Here is a 24,047-nt window from a genome sequence, read left to right as displayed (position 1 = left end):
TGAATTTTATGGCGTTTTGATCCTTGAGTAATTGCTGAAAATATAACTCTGACCCAAGGTCTGTGAAGACAGCAGGTTGTCCAAATAATGTCTTTTCCTGAAGCAAATGCACTGTTGGCATCTTGTCCTGTCTGAAGAATAAGCATGTGTTTCTCAGAGGGCAGTTTTACACACTGCTGGTGTCGATGGTGCAGCACAGCTGAGATTTGGCCGGATGGGACCTGGATCACAGGGACTGGTTTCTAACCCAGCTGGGTTTGTTCTGCTCTGGTTCCAGGTGAGGAACAGCAAAGCCAGTGGCTACTGCTTGGACCAGGGAGCCGAAGAGGATGACAAAGCAATCCTGTATCCATGCCATGGGATGTCCTCTCAGGTGAGTGGTTCAAATCCCATCATCAGCAAGAAATCTTTAACTTAAAGAATTTTCAGAAGAAACAAAAGGTCATTTGGTGCATTTGAGTTGAGTTTGGCAGTGCATTCCTGAGCTGCAAAGGCAAATATCTGGCTTTACTCCAGTCTTTTTGGGTGTCCTTTCCAAGGTTGCTCAGCACGTGAATCTACACATTGAAGAGGCCAGTTAGGAAAAGAGAAGAATCGTGTTAATTTGTTTAAATAACAGGGATCCACTGAAGATGAATTAATTTAGGTGGTTTGTGTGAGTGAGCAGCTCTTCTTGTTATGACAGGACTTGCTCTAGGAATGGTACCTCTCTAAATAAAATATTCCTTGGTCCAATAGGCTCCTAGATAGAAATTATTTAGCAAGCTGCTGGTGTGATTCCCCAAGTAGGCAAAAAGTTAAGCACATATTTAACATCAACTTCAAAGGGAGGTAAGAATATCCCCTAAGCTAAGACTTTTCTAAAATAGGAGATTTCTTTTTTTTTGTCAGTCCTTGTGCATATTATTATTTTCTTACAGATGTCTGAAGATTTTCAAATGACATTTCTTCTTTCCGTACTCGCAGTGATTTCACTTGTTTTTTAAATATAAATTGGATATTATTTAAATCCAGGACTTGAGCTGCTTCTGGAATGTAATTCTAGTTTCTTTTGAAGTACCACCTGAATCAAAACTATGTTAATGAACATTCTCCTGTGTAAATAAACTCTGACCTTATCAGACTTAACAATTATCCCAAGTTCAGTCATACATATATTGATTTGGAATCCTGGCTCGTACATCACCGTGGAAGCAAAGCGAGACAGACAGTAATTCCTGCTGACAAAATGTCCACCTTTGGCAGGATCATTATGGAATATTTGACTGACACTCTCCTAGTAGAGGTGGAAGGAGCAGCCTTTGAGTGAGGTAACAAAATAGCACTGCTTAATTAGATGTAAATTACCTTTTCAAGAAGACTCTTGTTAGAGATGTCAGGGCACTCAAAGAGACTTTACTCTGTTGCTCCATTCTAATTCTGACCAGAAAGCTGCAAATTTAAGTCCTTCCAGAAAGTCCCTTAGCAACATCTCATCTCTGTCAGTGTGCTACCACTTAGAAGAGTAATGAAATAAATGGTTCTGATTGCAATTTGTTTTGCAATTTAAGTTCTTAACCTACTTGTTTTCCTCCATGACTTCTGTTTCATAGAATATGCTTTGGCTTTTAGAAGAAAATAGATAAGGGCATAAGTTACTATGAATTTATTTGAAAGAAAGTATGATATGCCCACCTTCTCCTGACTAACTTTTGATAATTATGGGGTAAAAAGAGCTCACCTCTCAGCATTCACCTCTGACCAATTTTATCCATTAAGGATCAGGTAATTTTCCTTTTAGTAAGATATGAATACGTTGCCCAGTAGATTATGGCTTTTGGATACGGGGCAGATCTTCTCAAGTGCAAATAGCAGTGCACAAAGTATTTACTGCCCAGGAATTTGAACTTGGATAGTGACAGTTAAATCACTGCTGGCTCGTTTCTGCTACAGGTCTTCAGGTTCCCGTCTCTGTGAAATTTTCTGGAAAAGCCTGAAAATCTGATTTTAGACTTCACATTGAAGCCAGAGGCTAGAGCCCTTTTGTTACTAGCACTGTATAAACACATAAAAAGAGAAAGTCACTCTTCCCAAACCCTTAAAATCCAAAGCATCCCCTGTGTCTAAGAACTATCAGAGTATGGGGAAGTCAAAAAGTTAATCTGCCAAATCATCCTGCAGCAGTTTCCCTTTAAAACAAACAAATGAACAAAAAAAAAACCCAGGAAAATAGTTTTCATTCTGCAAGAAACACCAAGCAAAGGCAAAGGTGATGGTTTATCAAAGTTGAGTATTTCACAGACAAGCATGGGTTGGAGCCACTCAAATGCAGCCAAGTTAATTAATGATTACACAGCTGGAAAACTTCTATCATCTCACCACAATTTACAAAATTAATTCAGTGTGAGAACCACAGCTGCACAAACCCTAATCAAGGATATTCAAGCACATTGCATGAAAGGTGTTGACAGCAAGTGTTTTAATATATTAAATAAACATTTTTAGAGCCCCTCTTCTAATCAGCCTGGGTGAGCATAGTTGTCTGCTGCATTTAGCTTTCCATTTCTGACATTTTTCATCTCAAGCACAGGGCATAAAATACCCCTGCTGAGTCGAGATTTGGGTTATTTGTACATGCCTACTGAATATAAATTAATGTAAATATGGAACTCGTTTTCCCAGTTGGGTTATCACTGGTGCTTCATGTGTCCTACTGAAGTGAAAGAATCCCCCTATGCAGCTACAGCCTTGTTTGCTTTTCATGCTCCTCAGTTCTGACAAGCAGATTACCAGTGATTTTAGAGTGCACATGGTTCCAGTGAAACAACACGAGTCAGGCGAGTGGTTAAAGAAAACTGAGTTAGGAGGAAGATTACTGTTCATCTGGGATAAAATTTTCTTTTCTTCTACTTCTTACCCTTCTGTTTCCCTTGGGTATTGCACACCTCTGAATGGTGGTGTCCTGCATTACAATGGCAAACTAAAACCACTCTTCTCCATGAGCAAAATGCCTTTCCCTGTGTGTATTCCAAGATCAGTTCTCACCACGATAAATCACGTCTTGTCAGTGACATCAGCTTTTAAATTTCTTTATTCAGACAGGGACAAAGTCTTTTATGGATGCTCTGGAATGCATTTAGCCTGAGTTTACATCAATTTGGTTTGATGGATTTGACTTGAGCTGAGGCAGTGTAAGCTAACAGCCAAGGGTATCCAGACGAGGTTTTGCATCAGTCCAAGTTGATTTGAAAACTCTTTTTACAGAAAAGTAGTGTCCTTTTTATATGTGTTCATTGGATCTGAAGTTTGAGTCTAACCACTTCCAGGAAGAAACTGTTTGCAAATACATTTGGGAGAAACAGTCTAGGCTACAGAAGATTAGTAAGAAAGGAATATATTTTTGGTCTTGAACTGCCTTCCCTCTGCATGTGGCCTCCCTTGTTCAATCACCTGCAAAGCTCAGTGCTTCTGTAGCATCACATGAGACCCTTTGGTTGTAAAACAAATTCAAAACAAACAAAAAACAGGAGTGGGGTTGTGGGGGCAGATACAACCCCCCAAAAATGGAATACATTGCTCTGAAAGCTTCTTAGAATGGCTGTAAGACATGCAGGTTTTGCAGGACTTTCTGAGAGCACTTTCACAGAGGAAATGCTCACTGTCTCAGAGTCTGTGTGGAAAGCTGTGGAGCTGATTATGTGGTGTGTGGAAGGAGAGGAGAACTTAATAAAATGGCATCCTGGGATAGAAGGACCAGGGTGAACAGCCTCCTTCTCCAGCCTCCTCCCTTCCCTTTCACAGGGAGAGAAAGAGGAGGCACTGCAGCTGTGAGAGCAAGAACTGCCCGTGTTGGGATCAAGCAGAAAGAAGGGAGAGCTTGATTTTGGGATTCCTGGAGCTCACAGCTATGCAAACAGATGGGATAAGAGGAGATGAAAGGCTTTACTTGAAGTGTTGCTAGAAGGCAGATATTTAACATCTTGCTTGGCAGAGCTATGTGACTTCCCAGCTTTGCATGCAGGGCAGCGTGATCAGGTAGTTTCTTCACTTGCAGGAAGCTGTGGGTGAGATTCTGGAACAAACATGGAAATTTGGTAATTTGTGATTTGTCTGTCTTGTGGTGACAAGTATCCTGGAGACACTGGGTGTTTGGGATTCCTGTATAGCTCGCTGTTTCACTCTCTGTGTCAGCTTTCTACTTGCCTTAACCTGCAGGACTGAAGGATCATTAAAGATTTCCTTTTGCTTGGAGAACAAGAGTGGGAGAGAGAGGTTAAATTTAGTGTTGAACTCTACCAGGCCCCTCCACGTAACTGTTTCCTACAAACAGTTATCTGTAATCATTCTGTGCTTTTTTCACTTGACTGTGAATTAGCAGGAATGGATTTTTTGTAAGTCAAATCCTTCAGGTGAAAGCTGCCGTTTGCTTCTCCCATTGATGCTCCTGGAGGATCACGTTCCACAGGCAGCTGCACTCACTATTTTTGAACCAGGTGAGGTGGTTTGATAATCAACCTTTGACATCTTTTGCATTCTGCTCAGATTTCTGAACGTTGAAGGGAAAACTCTCCTATCTCCTCATCAGTACAGCAGATGGTATCAGGATCAGATCTTGAGTGTGTAACAGAGCACTTGGCTTCAGTGTCATTGATGTGGATCCTTCAGCTCTTCTCAGATAACAGAGGAAAACTGAGCAAAGGTCCATCCCCATGTGATGTATAAAACTCTGTGTCTGTTCTGCAGCTTGCAGTGGGAGTGTGTGGATACCTGATGATCTCAGCCCATCAGAACCTGCACTAATGTTTTTTTTAAATGACTAGGATTTAATATTCCTTAATAAAGGGGATTTTGTAATTTGATTTTGGCTGTTTGGTGTGATGTATCACATCCACAGTTCTAACAGGAATTCAGAGGTGGTTTCTTTGTATGGTACTGACACTTAGGATCAAGTTTGAACACAGCAGGTGTAATTTCTCACTTCATTGACTGTATCCCAGTTCCTGCTTTCTAGTCTACAGTAATAAGCAACTTATTTTAATGCTTGTTTTATTTTCATAGTTTGTGTTGTCTCTAGGAAGTTAAGATATGAAGTCTTCGGAGAGAGATGTTATTAATCATATAATATTTTCTTGAACCTGAATTTCTGCTCTGATTTTGCAGAAGCAGGCACTGAAGCTTTACTATGTAATATGGTCTAAACTGAGATAATTGTTTGGGGGTGTTTTTTTTAGAATTCTGTTTTATTGCAGGATAAGCCTAAGTTTTTATGACTGTTGGAGTAGCCATAAAAACTTGACAGAAAGTACAGATTTAGGAAAATTAAGCCCATGCTGTTCCATTTGTCTGGTCGTTGTATGGACAGCAGCTTCCTGCACGGAGCCATCCCTGACCCTGTTGAGCTGTAACACAGCTGCCACTTTCAATGCTGGAGATGGTTTATAATAGTGGTAATGTACCTTCCACTTCTAAAGCCTAAGCAAAACTGGTGTGTTCTGCTTTGACAGGCTGCTGTATAACAAAGTCTTTCCCAAATACGTGGCTACTGTGATGCAAAGCTCACTCAATTCTGGCTGTTGAGATTCTGAAGACAAAGAATATTTTAGACTTTTAATGCCAGTACAGAAAATGCTGCTCATCTTAAACCACAGGGAAAACTGTTCCTGTGCTGCAGAACCTGTGGCCAATTATAAACAGTGGTTCTGATTATCTAGAAAAGGCAAAGCCAACAAGGTTGCTGGGTGGTATTTTGGGACTGGAGAAAGACAGTAAAGACTGGAAGATGAACACATTTTGTGGTCAGTGTTTCAGCCATACCTGCAGTTCATTTGAACTCTGCTGAGAGCCCATTAAATACACAGACAGGTTTTACTTAAAAAAAAAAAAAAAAGGAAGTTTTGTGGCTGTTTTGTTTTTTTTTTTTCCCAGCTCCTTTATATGTGAAAAAAGAAAGTTAATTTGTCTGACCTGACAGTCCATTCATATTTTTAATTACTTTGCTTGCTTCAGCTTCTTTTACACATGTCCCTCCTAACCTTACAGTGAATAAAACCCCAAAAGTGTCTTGCTTTAGTGTGTACAGACAGTGCCTTGACAATGGCACTGTTCACATGGAGCATCCTCCTGTGGTTATCCTTTTTGCTTTCTCTGATGTAGGCTCAGTTCTAACTCGCTGCTTCACGTGGCTGCTCTGAACAGAAGTGGCAGGTGGGAAAATGAACACACACTATGTCAAAGAGCATCTGGTCTGGGAGCAAGTAGACCATGCTCTTTTTTACCACCAGCAAGAAATGATTATTCACAGCATGATTCTTCTGAGGTTAATAAGGATGGCGGCAGAAAGCTGGACTCTAATTTGAGTTTTTTTGATTGACTCTTAATGATATCTCACCCAGTGGTCAGTGGCATCCAATAAATGGCAGGCACTGCTGACCTTCCTTCCCTTTCTTGTTAAGCAATTTCAGCCCTATAACAGCAATAATATCAGACAGGCAGCGAATTTCCTGGGTGGTAATTGCATTTCTGAGGTGGCTCAGATCCTCACCCCGCAGCATCCAGACTCACAGCACACAGGCCACGTGGCTGACTCCACTTTGCAGTCTTCTGGCACCCGGGTGCTGCACTTCTAGAGTAAAAAGGGCAAAAATATTGTGCTGGTTTAATGACTCTGCATTTAAACACAGAAGTGAGAAGTAGATCTAAGTCTGATTTGAAGTATTTGGCCTGCTGCCAAATCAGCATCGTGCATTTTTGCTTTAATGTGCTTCACAGTAAACTGAAATATCGGAGTGTCATTCTTTATTATGTAGGCCTGAAGCATATGTTAGCAAATTTGCTGCCATTTCCCCCCGTGATTTCTTTTTCCCCCTCATATTTTTGGATCCTGGTGGGATTTTTTTTTCGGTGACGTTTATTTACAAAAAACTAATTAGACTTGTTGCTCTCCGTAGCCTCTAACAGAGCTCTTAAGGACAAACTGCACTGCAAAATTGACATCGTGTCCTTGTTAAATCAGCTCCTGCTGAGTGGGCATGATTTACATATTGATTACTTCACTCTCCTGATTGCCCTTTTCGCAGGGAAACAGTGGGCAGGGAACGGTGGGGAGCAGGGGTGTGAAAGGAGGGGGTGCTGTGTTCTAGGTGAGACAATGTTGGTTAAACAGGGGTCCCCAAGCTTTGCCCCAGGTGGGGACAGGACAAAGGGCTCCTCACCACCTCTGACTTTCCTTTCTCCCCCAGCTCGTCCGGTACAGCTCCGAGGGTGTCCTGCAGCTGGGACCCCTGGGCTCCACCGCCTTCCTGCCCGACTCCAAATGCCTGGTTGACGATGGGAAGGGCAGGACACCGACCCTGAAGAAGTGTGAAGATGTCCTGAGGCCAGCACAGAGGTTCTGGGATTTCACACAGGTACGGAAGAGCTCAGGGAGCCTTGCAGAGAATGATGTTCTAGAAGATATTCAATGAAAAACAAGGAGGTCTTTAGAGGACTATACTAGGAATTCCCCCATATGCCTTTTAGAAATAGTTAAATATGTTTTCCATAGTTCGTGTGCAACCCAGGAATATTATTATTATTATTATTATTATTATCATCATCATCATGACCATTATTATTATTATTATTATTATTATTACTCCTAGGAATTCTTTTATTAGGAGGAGGAATTTTGGAGTATGCTTTCCAGGAATTTTTAATTCCAATCCTTGATTGGAATATTCTCGATTTCTGTATTGATCGTCAAGATCGTGCTTGTAATTTTTTTTAATTTTTTTTTTAGTGTCTAGGAATTTTTTGTTTTTCTAGAACTTTTTCTGGCACCAGTTTCTAGGAGTTTTTAGATCTGGAGTTTTCAAATAGTTTTTAGGACTTTCAAAAACGTTATTACAGTTTCTGGGATTTCCTGTATCTTGAGCTCTGTAGGGAGTCACTAGTGTTTTTTAGAGATTTTCTAGTAATTTGGGGAGTATTTTTCCAGTGACTCTTAAATCTAAAATTGCCAAGTTGTTTTGGTACTTTGCATGTATTAGCTAGCTTCTCCTTGGAATTTCTAACATTTTCTAAGGGCTTTTATCCCTTGATATATATGGAAATCTCCAGGCATTTTATCGTGCTTTCTACAGATTTGCAGATCTAGCAAATCTGTTTTTCTTCTAGACTTTTCACCTTTCCTGTTCCTTCTTCTAATCCTTTGGTCTCTTCTCTTGCTCCTTATTTTTTTTTTCCAGAATGGCCCAATCATCAGCAGAGACACTGGCCGTTGTCTAGAAGTGGAGATGTCGAAGGATGCGAATTTTGGGCTCAGATTAGTGGTACAGAGGTGCTCGGGGCAGAAATGGATGATTAGGAACTGGATAAAACACGGCAGACACTGACTGCTGGGGCTGGGCTGCCCCTCCTGCTGTTGTCCCTTGCTCAGTGTGCCATACCTTGCAAGGCATTTGTCCTAAAGCAAATTAGTTTGAACAGGTCTTGGCTCTCCAGAGTCCTCCTCAGTCGGGCATTCAAAGGAAAGAAAGAAGGAGAACAAAAAGCAGACACACACATGCCCTGTTTGACTCTTCCTTGCTCCAGTAGATGATGTGGGAAGCTTAACAAGAGTTTTCTGTTGATTTGGAAATCTTGTGAAGATCAGAACACGACAGGGAAGTGGATTCCTTAAGCTCTCCTAGAGGAATTAACAGACAGATCTTTCTGTGATGAGTTCAAAGGAGAGATCCCAATACTGCCTCATAAAGAGAGTTCTCTGATGGGTGGCTTTTTAGCTTTAAGTTTTTTGACTGGTGCACAACTCCTATGGTGAATAATCATGTGCCTTTTTTATTGTACTTCGTATAAAAGAGGACTGGAAAAATCCTACCTTTTCAGCATGTCTGGTTCGTTGTACTAAACAAGAAGATCTGTAAATAACACTGGAAATATAATATAATATATGATGCATTTCGAGGTTGATTGTTTAGGAGTCTCTGTTTCTAGAGAGAGACTGTTCCGCAAATGTTTACAGGTGGTTCTCAACCTTCAAGCTGCTGAAAAAGCAGCATTTTTAGAGACCTCTTCTAGATAGACACAGGTAAATGTTGAATAGGTAAAATAGCCACACGCTCCGTTATATTGCCACGTTTTACATTTGTTGGCTGTGAAGGCATCACAATACAGCACTTGCAGATTTAACTCTTCCGAGGCAGTAAATGTCCTGCTGGAGGGATGGATTTCAAGAGGCCTCTGTTGGCCCCCAAGCCCTGAGCAGGTGAGTGTGAGGTTCCCTTCCTGCCATGCTGTGCATGCAGGTGCCCTGCTGTGCTGTTCCAGGAGCTGCCTGGGAGCTGGATACTCGCTGCTTCCCAAAATGATCCGAGTGGCTTCGGTGCCACCTGTGGAATTTAAAAACTTGAATTCTTCCATTTTGTTCCCCACATCCTGTGGAAATGTCAAATGTGAGCAAACACGTCTAGACAAGGTTCCTGAGCAAGACAGCAAAGGCTTTCCACTATTTGAAAAACAAACACAAACCTGGTGGTAAGAAGGCAAATTAGAACAGCAGGCAGGGAGCGTATATAAATACCGTTACTCTGAAATATGAATATTTTACTGTAGTTGACCCATTGACAGCAGCTTTGTGAACCTGAATTTAATGATGTACCCAGTGGTTCCTGCAGGATGTGTGCACAGGTAGCCAGAGCAGTGACAAGGTTTTACCCCAAAGGCTGTCAGAGCTGGTGGCCACTGTCGACATCAGCGGGTTTTGGATGTGGGTCCGTGTCAGGCAGATTTTCAGTACAGCAGATTTTCAGTACAGCAGATTCAGTCACACGTGAAGGAGAGACACAGATGGGAGCTGTTAATTTCGCTGTTTAATATTTTATAGAACTTTAAAAAACAAAATTGCTTTGTTTTTCCTGAGCCAGGTAATTGCAGCCACTGCGGTGCCATTGAGTCTTGGTGATCTGTTCCTTGAATAGCTTTTGCCATCCCTATTTCAAGGCATGCTGAACAAAATCGAATGGAAACAGAGTTAATTTTTCAAGGGCACGATATGTAATAAAATATTTACTTTTAACATGCAAAATCCATCAGTTCTTGTCAACTCTTGGTTAGTATCTGGAAAGCATATCACTGTATTTTGCCCTGATTTCATTCCTGAAGCACAGCGTGCAAGATGCAACACAAAGCCAGTTCTCCTGGAGTTTATTTGTGGCTAATTGCTGATCTTTATTTATGTCATGTGGGCCTGGTTACACATGAATATATATAAAAGAATAATTCTGGGTGAGATTCTAGATATAAAAATGCTTCAAACTCCGTGTTTACGGTTAGTTGAACACAACCTTTTGAACAGTGTAATAAGACCTGCAGGGAGAATAGCATCTTTAATAAATCGAGGAATACAGTATAAAATCACAGACAATCTCAGTATTCAAGCCTTCCTGCAGGTCTGAACCAGGTAGGAAGCTTCAGGCTAAATATAGATTGGGAACAGCTGCCCTGCATTTAACCTCCTTGTGTTAACTGTAGACAATTGAAAATTGCAGTTACCAGCCGTGGAGCAGCTGTTGAAAGCTTTGCACAGGAGTGTGTTTGCAAGTGACTTCTCATCTTCTATCCAGACACAGTTTCCCCATTTTAAATTGTATGAAAGCTTTATTCTCCTTTTGTTTGCTCTGATGGAGTTTTACTCCTTGAGGGAGGTGAGGAGGCAAAAGAAGGAAAAGATGATTTTACCAGGTGAGCTTTTTGGGGAGTAACAGGTCATTCACACCATTTTTAGTCTTCCCAGTGAGTAAGTGCCAACTATATTATATGAACAGGGCTGGAAGTTGAAAGTGATTATATATCAATGTGACTAGTAAATGCCTAACTCTTAGAGTTGGGGTAGAAGAAGGAAAGCAGGTTTTTGTGATAGATAAATGGCTCTGAGATTTACAGACTAATATAAAAAAATTCAGATAACTCTAAAAGGTGGAGTCGGTATTTTCTGTGATTGTCCTTTTTTTTAAGATTTGCTGAAATAATTTCTTATATTTGCAAAGCACATCTGTTGGATTATTTTTACTTTAGCCTTTATCTGTATGAACCACTGCTTTGGCTGTGGTATTAACATGGTGACTCTGCATGTGAGAGGGTCTTAAATATTCTCTCATCAAAGGAATAATAATAAAAAAAGCCTTGAGTATTATCTGTTTTAACCAAAGTCTATGGTTCTTTTGTCAATATTTTACCCCTTAGTATTATCTGAAATCCTGCTTAATGTTGTGCAGATTTTCAGTCTTGTTTCCCACAGTGCAGCAGTTCTAGATATTGAAAAGTATTTAATGTAGTGCAATATGCCTTGTAGAGAAAATTCAGATCAAAGTCTTCATTTGCTGTTTTGTTTGATTTGGGAGATTATGGAGCTAAATACTAGGTCATAGGACAGAAGAATAGAAGGTGAGAAAGAACATCAAGCCTAGCACATTGTTGTCAAAGGCAAAGCAGTAAAAATAGACTTTTCTGAGCGTGTCAGGGTCCCTAAAATTTAACTTGAGCCCTGTGGTAAAAAAACCTCTTTCTCCTTTGAGACCTATAAACTGTTTTCCAAGCTGGATTTTATTTTTGGCTTGATTAAAGCTACTTGTTCCTCAGCCAAAATTTTCCTCTAGTCTTGCTGGCTCACTGGTTCCTGAGGAACAATAACCTCCAGTGGAAGCAACTAAGAGAAAAAGAACTGAAGAAGGTGTTTTGGGAGCACCCAATGGATTCCCTTGCAGTTGTTTAAGGTCTGTATTGTGCTCACCCATGAGAACTCTTCAGGGCTCTTCCACATCCAAAAAGCCAAACTCAGGTTCCATAGAAGTGATCTAAAACCAAAACAACAGGTCTTCATACATATTTGGAACGTTTTGAGCTATCTGTCTCATTTCAGTGAATAATTTGGGGCTCAGTGTGTCTGAAGGTGAGGCTTTCACAGTCCTTTGTTTATACTCCTTTTCATCAGCCTGCTCCTTTTTAAAAACTGTGGTCTAGTAGATGAAAATCTCACTTGCCGTGTGACAAGGGGTGTAATCTGTCTGACACAGGACAGCTGCAATTTTAAGTGCTTAAGCCAGAGCTAATAAGATTTAATGAAATAGCACCAGCCCTAATCTGTTCTTTAGATCAATTACACAGCACGTAATTCCTTCAGCATCCAGGATTCATTTGAGATGGTTCATTAACAGATGTGCTGAAGCACATTATGGCCTGTTTAGGGATCCAGTGAGTTGGGTTGTGGGAAGAACTTCAATAGAAGTTGTGGTTCAGAGGCACTTTGGTGTATTATCCTCCAGTTAGGACACAAATAGCTTTGGTTTCTCGTGAAAGGCTTGAGCAGGAAGAACAACTGTCAGAATTCACTGGACTGAAGATGTTTCTAACAATGATGTTCCATTTCTGGCTGCTGCAGTTTTGGCTGCCTGCTGCTTAGTGCTGATCAAAGCCCATGGCAGAGGTCATGCCACAGTTCAAAGATGGTATTGCAGTTTAGAAGGTCTGGCTAACAGGCTGGACAGAAACCAAGGAATGATCAGGTCTTCATGTGTCTCTAGATCTGCGTGTCACCACAGGAAACTTAATGTCATGTTCTCTTTGGAAAGAATCCCAAACTTCATAAATGTGTGTATTGCTTCATCAGGAAGAGCTGTTCAAGAGACCAGCCATACAATTTGATGTTCTTTTTCTCTGTGTGACATTAGTGGACTTAAGGTGAGAGCTCTAATTACTGAATAGATAGAAAATACTTTAACTGGTACCATGGTCTACTGAAATATGTGCATCACACATTTATAGCTTCCTGTGTGGTAACCAGGATGTTCTTGAAACACTAAGGCACTGAGTGTATTCTGCCAGAGGTGGAGCCTGCTCACCCAGGGAACTAAGGGAACTCAAGGAATAAATACTGAAATTATATGGTTAATAATTATCAGTGAATATGGCACAAAGTGCATCAATATTTACATCTCCAAAATGTAATGAATTAGTTTCAGATACTTTCTTAACAGTCTCCATGTTCCTATAAAGATGTGGGATGCTTGTGCTGTGTGAAGATTTCTGCTGTGTCTTTACAATGCCCCAGCCATCAATGACATTAGAAGGAGAGATATACAGTGACTTTAGTACATTGTAATGGATTTCAGAGTGGTTTCACAAATACATTGACTTATATGACAAAAGCATTAATGAATTGTAACTAAAGGTGTTGAGTTGAGAGGTTGTCCTAAGTAAAAACAACGTTTCTTTGTCCAAGAATGCTTACTTAAAAACACCCAGTGAAGCAATCTGTGGCAACCTGCTTTTGAAGAAGTTAATTTCTGAATCAAGAGCACTCTTCAAAAACGTGTAGAAGCACTGGTTACTTTTCATAGCATTACAGTTTCCTGTTGGCCACCAACAAGTGTTGTGCAGTTTTCAAACTCTTTGTAATGTTTAGTTAAAAAAAAAAAATTATGCAGCAACTAGAATGCAAGTTGTGACTGCGAATAATTTTTCATTATGTGGCACATCATCAAATCAATTTGTATTCACACTCGAAAAGTTAATAAATTACTATGCATTTTACTGCTGACATGAGCTGCATGTTTTATCATTATATGTTTGGACACTTGTATTAAAATTCAAAGTTGTCACACAAAGGAAAACGAGAAGAGCAAAGCATATGTGCATTTTAAAATTTAAATTGCACATAATCTGTTCTGAAAGGCAGTCAGCCCATTTTTGAGAGGAGCACAGCAGACTGTGAGCTGTTCTGAAGCAGATGAGCTCTGTGCATGTCAGAGGAGGCACATCAGAGAGTCAGCCCTGGGTGTGCACATCCAAAACTGGGCTGATGACAGTACAGACTACTGTCATCCTTCTACCAGAAGTCTACATAGCCTGTCACCTCATGACTGAAAACAGTCAATAATTGATGGTTAGAAGAATGAGATAAGACACAGGGAAAATGTAGAATGATCCTTTCATTTTGTATCTCCCCCTAATTTCTCAAGGTAAGGACTTCTCAAGCCAGAGGCTGTACACACCAACCCAACCACTAGATTTAACAACAAAAGTGGGCCTGTATGTATCTAATCTTCTTACACCTCTGGATGTCCCAATATCCTGCTGTAATAAATAGCACAATTGCTGCAAGTCAGCATTGCTGCCTTTCATTCCATAGGATGCCCTGTAGTTCTCTTATGGAGAAAAACTGTGAATAACTGCTGCCAGCTCTCTTTTAACACCCTTCTTAATTTGACCTCTGTCATCCCATTCTAAAATATATTTCTGAACTGAGTGTGGTGCTTTTTTAGTATCACTAGCAAACAACTCTGTAACTGTGCAAGCAGATGCTCTGTGTCATCCCTGGGACTGGGTGACAGCAGGGTGAGAACCGATCGGGTTCCTGAGCTGCTCCCGTGGTGTAAAACATACATGGCTGGTTTTGACATTGATTTTGGATCTCAGCCAGGCTGTATCTCCTCTGTTAGCGTGTGTGACAGAGTGTGCAGTTTGTGATCAATGAGCACAGAGCATCTGAGAAGGGATGCAACAACACCTCCGTTCGTTCTGCGAGGAAGAGCTCCCTGCCCCGCTGCTCCTGCTGGGAGGAGGCTGTGGGTTGGCCAGGTGGGGACATGTTGCCATGTTCCTGGCTCTCTTGCAGCCCTCTGGTTCAGCAGAATGCAGTGGGGCAGATCTGAGTGCACCAGCTTCCTCCTTCCCCATTTCTCCAAGGGCAGTGCCGGCCCAGGTGGGAGAGCAGCCGCTGAGTGACTCCCTGGTTTACCCAGGGGAGGTGGGGCTGGCTGTAGGCTTCAGGTGGGTAACAACACAACCAGCCTCAGGAGGAGTGGTCTGGCACAGTCTGGGCAAATTTATCTCCATCTCCAGGATCAGTCTATTTTAGGGTGAGGCACTTCCTCCTAACTCCATGCTGAGGGCTCTGTGTGGGGATGCTGCTCTGTTCCAAGCCAGGGCATTCTGTAGACTCAGCTTCCCATTATCATGAAGCCAACATTTCTTGGAAGGAGAAACCTCACCTTTAAAGGTACCATATGCTTGCTAGAATGGATGCTTTGTGAATAATATCCGGCAAAATTAGGTTCATATAAATATTTCGTCAGCAGTTCTGCATCTGACAACGGTTGCACTGCAGAAGTTATCCCAAATCTCAGATTTTTCACTGTGAAGAATGTATTTTGTGGATGTAGCCACCCTTCTCCTTTTTTTGTTCAATAAATCTTCATGAATCAACTGTGAATCATTGATATGTGCCTGTAACTGAGCAATGAGTGGCAGTGGTAATGATTTTTCAGCCTGTACGTGGCTGGCTTGGCTGGTTTTTGTTTGGTTTTGGCTGTCTGTTGTCACTGCAATGTCATTGAGCACCTGCATTAGTTAGACTTGCCTTTGCATCCTGACTGGGTCCAATCTGGAAAAGCATGAGATGACACTCAGCAGTTCACCCAGGGATAAGGCCCTGGCTTCTTCACGTGAATAACTGAGCTCCAATAAAGAAATTTTAATCAGGATTCAGGAAAGGGTTTTCTGCTTTTGCAGTTTATTACACTGAAATCTGCCTAATCTGTTGACAGAGCTCCAAAACACACAGGTCAGTGCTGTGGTGTGTTAGCAGGGAAACATTTGCCAAAACCTATTGAAATTCCCTGTACACTTCAAGCACTGGCATTCTGTGCAGAGACTGCTGCCACCTATCAGCAAGGAGGAGGAAATTAAGCTGTTTAAACGGAATAAATGGCTCCTTTCATTGCAAAGCTGCTTGTTTTGTCTTAAAAAGCAATTAGCAAGATGTTGGGCCTGTTCAGGATGATTCTGGGTTAGTGAGGTGCTGACCTGGCCACTCTCACCCTGCAGGGGAGGTCTGGGCTAGACAAGCCCTGGGTGCTCTGGTCTTGCTGGCCAAAGGTTGGGTTATTATGGGGTGAAAATCTGCAGCAATGGGTGCAAATTCAAGTCAAGCAGATCAGCTGAGGTCCAGCTCGCCGAAGGGAAGTAGTTAAACATTTTTGTGAATCTGAACCTAAATAACTTTGGCTCCAGTTTTTCTCCTTTTGGATGGTATAAGTCATTTTGAGTTGCTCTTGAGAGCGGAGTGTAGGCTCACTGAAGTGACACAGGTGTTTTGAAAATGTTTTCCCTTGTTTTTTTGGAAAGGTACATTGTGGATGATAACCCTGCTGGAGTTGTGGGTTTTTTTAAATACTCAGAATACATCCAGCATGTCCAAGCCATGTTTTTTTCCCCTCACAGTCTCAAACTATCATAATACTGAGGGCCAGGCTGCTGCATTGTGCCTTCTTTTTCTGAACAGAAATGAAGTTCAAAGCTCCAGTGGGCTCCTGAGGGGCAGTGAGGGATTTGTGTTCTGTTCAGCCTTATCAGAAAAAAAGTCAGGACACTTTTCATCTCTTAGGAGCCTGCTTTCTGTTTTGATCCTGGAGCCAAAGCTCCTTTTTAAAGTCTGAATCAGAGACCCTTTTTGCTATCCATCAGGCCAGGGTGACACGAGGCTTTTCTCCTTCTTTCTACCAGGGTTTAGTAGAAGGGGACTCTGTGTAACTATTAAACCTATTCAAAACCTTAGAATTCTAAGGTTTTTGAAGCAAATTTTTAATTTCTTTGACTGAGCACAAGTTCAAAAAAATTGAGCTTTTACGTTGTTTTTCTTTTTTTCTTTTCCTATAAAATGCATTGATAAATGCACATGTGATAAATTTAGTCTGAGGTACACCCAACATCATTGTGTCTCACAGGATTGTTCTTTCACACACCAGCTAAAGGTTCAGTTCAAGCAAGTGGAAAAATACTGGCTGCTTAGAAAAATTATGCTCCTCATCAGTTAATTTGTTCCAGGCCTGAGGACTTCATGAAAATCTGGAGGTCTAATGTGCCATGTATGCATATAGTGTGTGTATTAATAAGAGACATTCTGAAAACTCATCTTCCTCCTCTTGTTAATGTGCTAATGTTCTGTAAAAATATCAGTGTGACATATATCACAGAGCTTTCATGTCACACAGAAACCAAACAGCAGAAGAGCATCAGCACCGACATGAGAGTGGAAAAGGAGAGGAGAAGTACTGACTGACTGGATTTAAACTATTTTAAGTGTATTTTTACAGTCTGCAACTCCACTATCCATCCTTCCCTCCCTTCCCCAAGGTGAGGCTCCTGCTGCCAGAACTAAGAAGTTCTGTTCTAGTGGTGTTTTGTTGTACCTTATCACATAAAACAAATGTTTTTCCAAAAGCTTTCTTACATGAAGGCAGTGAAGTAAATCTAATCTCTTAACGTTTAGCCCAGGCTCACAGAAGGGCAAAGAGGACTCACTTTGGCTTGGATGGCATTTATGGTCTGCAGGCAGCTCGTGGATAGGAAAAGGCAGCACGCTGTTCTCTGTAGGGTATACAATCTGAAACAATTTGATCAGAACTGCTAGATAGAGATCTTAATAAGCTGGAGTTAAACAACTGAGGCTTTTTTATCTTGGAGGCAAAAAAAAAATAAAAGAAACAGTCCATTTAAAATTCACCATATGCACAGCAACTTGCAGTTAGTAATTAAATTCTCACAACATCTTTCCACAGTGCCAGGCAGAGCATATTGGCTTAGGTTGGCCTGGTTGTCGAGCGTGAACCAAAATGATTTCTAACAGCAATCAAATACATTTGGAAACGTGCTCATAAAAAATGCTAGCTCAGAGGCTCAAAGCAATAATGATTCATGTATTAGCAAATGAACCTGTCCTTTGTAAGCCAGGCCCTGAAATGTGATAAGGGATCGGTTCAAGGAAAGAAAGAAGTGTATTTATGAAGATGCTGAGAGGTAATATTTTGTGATGGGAGTTTGGGGTGACATCTGTTCATCATCTGTGGAGTAGCTGTGGATTGAGGTGTTGGACTGGCCTCTAGAAGCCAGTCTCTGTCAAGGATGCCTTTATGAAATCTATGTCCACAGAGGGATTTAGGAAATACAAGTGCCAGAATCCCTCTGACCCATGGTGGTACCCAAGGTAAGCTCTTTGGTCCATGTGTGAGCCAGACTGGGAAGAGAAGGTAAAAAAAAGCTGTCCTGTATCTCCTGTGCTGGGAGGATGAACACCTCTGGTCAGGAAAGGCCTGTGTGTGAGACCTTGAAGGTTTCACATAAATAATGCAGCTCTTTTCCACTACAACTTCTGGAGGTGCCCAAAGAACACTCTGAGGAGATTGTGAATTTACAAAAAGTAATAATAATCTCCCCTGGAGCCTGATGACATGAGCATGGCCAGACAGCTCCTTTCTTCTCTGTTTTGACCATGAAAGAGGGGTCACATTCTCCCTCCCACTGAATGCTCATCATGCTGGTCCTGGCACTCAGGAGGGCCCAGAGGGACGAAGTTCTGACTTGGTGAGCCACAGAAATGTGAGGTCCCAGGTGGCCCCTGGGCTGGGCTTAGCCATCATTTATTCCTGTGCTCTCAGGCAGAGCACCAACAGTAAGAAAATGGGAACCAGAGAGGAGAAGCAGCATGGAAAAAGAATCAGTAAGGACTCGGGTATTTTATGGGAGAAGAAAAGTCTTAAATAAATATCCGCGCACAACTCCCACTCCATGAATCTCAGATGATGGTCCATTTAATCCCACTGGTTTTAATTTGTTGCCCAAGGCCACTCAGCTACTGGCATTTAGTGAATCAGGGATGAAGGGGACAGCAGTACAGCTTGCAGACTTCAGAGAGCTGTGACCTTTCCAAGCTCCACATATAAAATCTGCCGATCTCACTTACGGCGAGCGAACGAGTCCGGGCGCCGCAGGCAGAAACCACAAACCCCACCACTGCCACCATCTGCAGAATCAACACCTCATTAAACCCAGTCACAGCCTGCCCTCGGGTTGTGGGACAGGGCTGTACCCCAAGGGATGGAGGGGCATGGCTTGAACCCCACCAGGGAACCACGAGTGCTTGGAAACCGGGGCTCTGACAAGAACCTACTGGGGGCTTTCATTAAAACAGGCTCTGCTTATTCTCCATGGGGTGTGGGCTAGAGCAGTCCTAATGCACTTCATACACTGAATTCACTTTTCTAGCATTCAGATATGTCTGTTTTCCTTTCTAAAGCTTGTGTGTGTCTCTGTTCCTAATGCTGTTTTAAAGCCTCGGGTGTGATATCCCTGTCATTCCCCTGCAGTCGCATCCACGATCCCACAGGTGCTTTGGATGCAAAAGCAACCTTTAGTCAAGTAAAGCTTGAGAAAATAAAATAAAACTCTTCCTGAATTTCTTCCCTCTCCCCAGACATTCATGATGGTTTCAAACTGTGAGACAGCAACCTGATACTGGCAGAGCCTGGAATTTTCTCGCATGAGGTGCTGCTGGGAGATATGAGGCAGAGATTTAATCAGGACGAGAGACAGCTATCAGAGCAGGCTGTCCTGCCCAGAAAACCTGAAATTATTCACTAATTATCCATCTGCACTGCCAGGGAATAAATAAATAATGACTTCAGATGACTGGGCTAGAGATAATTCCAGTTGTAACAAGTTTGCAGGCTGGGGGTTTTCTCGTGGTGTGTTGGAGGTGCAATAATGAGCAGTGGGTTTGCTCAGGGGGGGACTGTGAGTCCCGTGGGCTCTGGAGAAGTGGAATCCGAGCTCAAGGTGGGCACTTCAGAGGAGGTGACTCCAGGTCACTGCCTGCCTCCTGACAGGGCTGTGTAATGATGTGTGGCTGGGCATCTGCTCTTTTTCTTCTCCTCTTCCTTGCTGTGTGGTGTTGTGTTTAATCACAGGAAAGGAAAACAGTTTGGGAGAAGCAGCTTTGTCCTCACCTTGACCTTGCAAACAGAGGAAAATGCTGACAAGAAGGTGCTTTTCGAGTCAAGACGTTAAGAAGTGTTGCTCAGAGCTGTAAATTTCTGGAGCTGTGATCAAACCAGATTATGCTAATGCACGTGAGTGAAAAATAATGCCAGGGAATGTTTTAAAATGGATTGATTTAACCCTCAGACCACCTTAGAGCAGCGGAGTGTAAAAAAATACATCCAGACATTTTGGCTCCTAAAGGCTTTCTTTTCAGAGAAGAGGGTTTGACCCTGTATCCTTCAAGTTTGCTCAGGTTTTACTACCTCTGGCACTAGCATCTCCCACAGCCTTAGTTATGCCTTGCAAAAATACCAAGAAGAAATAAGAGTCTCTTCCCTTGTTGAAGCCAGTCACGGGTATGGCTATGTCAATTTTTAACAGTACTTCCATTTTCCATAAAAAATACCATTTTCAATGGTAAAGATGGCAAAAAATGGTTTAAAAAATTGTAAAAATACTATTTTTAATTGCAGTTCTCCTCCATTAAATGAAGTCAGTCGTCAGTGCCTGTAATCGACTGTAATTTCATACTCGGTCTGAGCTTGGGAGCTCTTTATTTTTTAATAACACCTTCCTGTTTATAAATACACTCAAGGTACCATATTGCTGCAGAATGTTGATTTGCTTGTGTTAGTAATCGCTTTCTCCTTCTGAGACTGAAAGCCAAACCCAAGCCAGGATTTGCATGTCCAAAGATGATTTTTAATTAAATAATTGAGATGTCTCAGGTGAGATGAATTTAGTGTCTCATTGTCTCTTCAGCTTTAAATGGAGACTTGTTTACAAAGCATTTGAGAAGGGAATGAGTGTAGGTAGCTGTTACAGCTCTGAGTGGATGCTGAGATTTTATTTTTTCAGTTGATGATTTCATCTGTAAGAATTGGTTGAAGTGTTTTGCACGTCATTAAAAATAGATTTGGATCGAAGTTTTTTAAAATTGCAGAATTTACAAACTCTTATGTTAAACTTGTGAAGCTCATGGGAAAAATGCAGCACTTGGTTTGGAAGGGGGTAAAAAAACAGCCAAAGCAAAAAAAGAGAAGTCTTTCAGAGCAGTGGGAAGAAAGTCAGGCTGGAATGTCCAACAGAAATGGTGCACTCTATAAATGTCTTTGTAGCTGCTTTTTTTTTAATTCTTTGTCTTGCAGAAGAAAGCAGCAGCAAAATTTCGCTTATTTATTGGGTACATAGGGATTTTTTTTCCTGTATAAAATGATCAATACTTCCAAAATGAGCTTCTAGTTGTGTGTGTGTATATATATATATATATATATATGCTTTATATTTGGATAGGAATCTTCCATGATTGAACAGTCTGACATGTGAAGAAGTTACCACCTCTGTGTTTTGAAAACTGTTTTATGCAAGAGGTGCAGCACTTTTCTCTTTGAACTCTGAGCTCACAGTGCCCTTGGGTGACTCTGATGATGTTAAAGCCCAGCTGAACAGGCTGTGTGGGGAATGTTAGTGCTGCTGGTGCACTCCAGTGATGGTGGCCTTTGAATTCCACCGGAGGAAGTCCCTTTACATCAGCCAGGATCATAGTGATGATGGAACACATTCACAGACAGCAAATTTGAGTGAAAGGAGAGTGGGGGGAAAACTATTATTTCAGCTGGGGTGCGCACCTTTAATCTGGTATTAAGGACAAGAATACTAATGACAAGTAAAGTACCACTGCACTGCTGTGACCAGCAAAGAAGGTAAGATGTAGCCTTAATTTTGCATATATGGAAGACAAGCGAGGAATGAACCAGAGAGACTTGAAGTACTCAGTTTTTTGCTCGTTGGAGCAGAGCAAAGAGCAAGATGCAACCACCTTCTTGTTTCCAGCATTCTTAGGCCTCCAACACAGGGGACAGATAAGCTGCCAGGAGTGGAACTTGAAGGCACAAACCTCAAGCACATCATGTTGTGACTGCTGTGCTTAAAGGAACAGACTGCGTTCACCTCTTTGCCTGCAGACTGATGGGAAGATATGGGAAGATGCCTCAGTGTGTCCAGCAGTAAAGTATTTCCACAGGGGCAGGAGGCATTCCCTGGAGTGCCTGCATCATGCTGTGCCACCATCCTTCATCTGGAAAGCCCAGGTTTCTGTGGATTAACCCACTGTTGAACCTGCAGCCTCCCCTGGAATGGTTGTTTCTGTGGGATAATTTATGCAGGCAGGGATTTTGTTGCCTGAGCTGTACAGAGATGAGTTCCTGCTGAATCCAGTGGCCTCCACCTCTTGCATGACAATGTGGTCCCTCTCATTTCAACAACAAAGCCTCGTGTTTCTCCATACTGGTGGGAGTGGAACAGCCACTCATCAGAATAACCTTCTGCTTTAATTAAAAGAGAGGCTGAAGCCTGTACCTCATTATCTTTCTTAGAGCTTTCAAAATAAGGAGACTTTCTTGGTGGGATTCTACACTGGCCACTGAGAGTTCTGTGAGATTATTTGTGCTTTGTGTGGAAATGTGGTTTGCTTCCCCTTGGGCTCGGAGGCAAAAGGCTGAAATCAGGATCAGGATGAGGGAAGTGTGAGCCCCAGGGACTGTGGTGTGGTCAGTGTGGCCCAGCTGGCTATACCTGTGTCCTAAACTTTCCTCTGCATCAGTCTTTTTTCTAAGCATTTGAAATTAAAATTTTTTTCTTGCTTCTTTTAAAAAGCAGGCAAAGTAGCAGCTTTTCCACTCTAGGAGTTCTGTGTTTATTTTGCTCAAGTACAAAGACTGCTGGCAATAAGAGAAAGTATGAAAAAAAAAACGGTGAAATTAATTAAATGGAGCCTTCAAGAAAATACCAATATTGTTGCAATCCTCAAAGCAGCAGCATAAAGCAAACTTATGACATTTTGCCAAATGTTGTTTTTTGTGAGTAAAGCAAAGCTGGAGGTTTTGCTGAACTCTGAAACCTGGGGGCTTGGTTTGATACACACTTTGAGGGTGAGTGTTTGTTAAACTGCAGGCAGCTTGGTCATATTTCTCCTTTCCTGTAGCTGTCAAATAACTAACTGCTCCTGGATGGCATTTTTATTAATGAATTACCATTAAGACTTAAATTCAGAATCTGACATAACTTGTTTGATTTTTCTTTTTAAAAAGTACAGTGTATGCTATGAAAACCATACAGATCAATCTCAGTTCCTTAAGGATCCCAGGCATTTTTATTTAAATTGAAGGACATTTACCTTATTGTTGCTGTTTAGGTGTTTTTATCTCCTCTCCTAGATTTTCCTTCCCCGTTTTAAATTTGGAATAATTAGCTGAAGCTGGTGAATTTAATTAGCACCAGGAATAACTCTGTCTGGATTTAGGAAGAAGGGAAGTAGGGAAAAACTGAGAACTAGAATGTAAGCAGATTAATGCAGGTAAGAAAGACTGACTATTTCCACCTTGCAAGTCATGGTTTAGGTGGGGGTTTGCTTTGTTGTTTGGGTTTGTGTGGGTTTGGTTTTTTTCTTTTTTTAACACAAGCCACTGAGCATTGATATCTTTTTCTACATAAGCCTTTTTAATGGTGAAATTCAGAAGCCTGTGCTAAGCTTTGCTTGGGGGTGAACAGTATCTGATGGATGAAACCCACTCCTGTGCAGAGAAACCAGTGCAGGAGTTCAGAACTCCAAAGCAGGGCAGGAGAAGCAGATGAATTTAAACAATGGCCTTGACTTCAGGGGTGAGGGGTTTTTTTATGCTTCATGGATTTGGAGACCTGGATTTGGCCTATAAAGTAATGAGAAAAATGGCCCCCATGGGAGGCTGTTATTGATTGCTTCCTCTGCCCCTCAGTGATAAATATTGCATGACTATCTGCTCATCCTTTGCATTAAAGGAACAATCCAATATCCATTTTTGTTTTCTCCACTGTGCCAGTATGACAAACTCTTTCCTAAGTCTTCATGAAAAGCAAAACCCAGAGAGGTTTCTTCTGAATGCTGGATGACAAATAAGAGAGTAATTCCTTCCACAGGAAATCTCTTGTGCTTGGCTGTTTGTACACACTGTTAGGATTTTTTTTTTCCAATTTGATAGTGGAGAACATTTTGAAGCCATTAATGTGGGGGATAATTTTATACCTTGAATTTGTTCTCACCCTTAGGATTCCCCAGGTCAGCTTCTGAAAAACACCTGGAAACGTTTATTTTGTTTGTCTGCACATTTGCAAGCAAAGCTGCAGAATCCTCACCTGCAGGCGTGTTCTCTTAAAGTTTTTCGACATATATTGACAGAACA

At 41.6% G+C, this 24,047-nt stretch overlaps 1 protein-coding gene across 2 annotated transcripts in view; it reads left to right on the top strand.

Moving 5' to 3' along the window:
* Window positions 1–13,552, top strand: part of GALNT9 (polypeptide N-acetylgalactosaminyltransferase 9) — a 135,447-nt gene extending 121,895 nt beyond the window's left edge. For both annotated transcript variants that reach the window (XM_027689568.1, XM_027689569.1), the window contains 3 exons: window positions 278–373; window positions 7,218–7,385; window positions 8,205–13,552. In XM_027689568.1, coding sequence (XP_027545369.1) covers window positions 278–373; window positions 7,218–7,385; window positions 8,205–8,351 — 411 coding nt within the window. In that variant the 3' untranslated portion in view covers window positions 8,352–13,552. The remainder of the gene's footprint in view (window positions 1–277; window positions 374–7,217; window positions 7,386–8,204) is intronic.
* The last annotated feature ends 10,495 nt before the right edge of the window (window positions 13,553–24,047 follow it).

This window comes from Neopelma chrysocephalum, unplaced genomic scaffold (genome assembly GCF_003984885.1).
Source record: "Neopelma chrysocephalum unplaced genomic scaffold, ASM398488v2 Primary Assembly neopelma1_77, whole genome shotgun sequence".
NCBI lineage: Eukaryota > Metazoa > Chordata > Aves > Passeriformes > Pipridae > Neopelma > Neopelma chrysocephalum.
The sequence above is the reverse complement of the archived record's forward strand: the minus strand, read 5'-3'. Positions and strand labels throughout refer to the sequence as shown.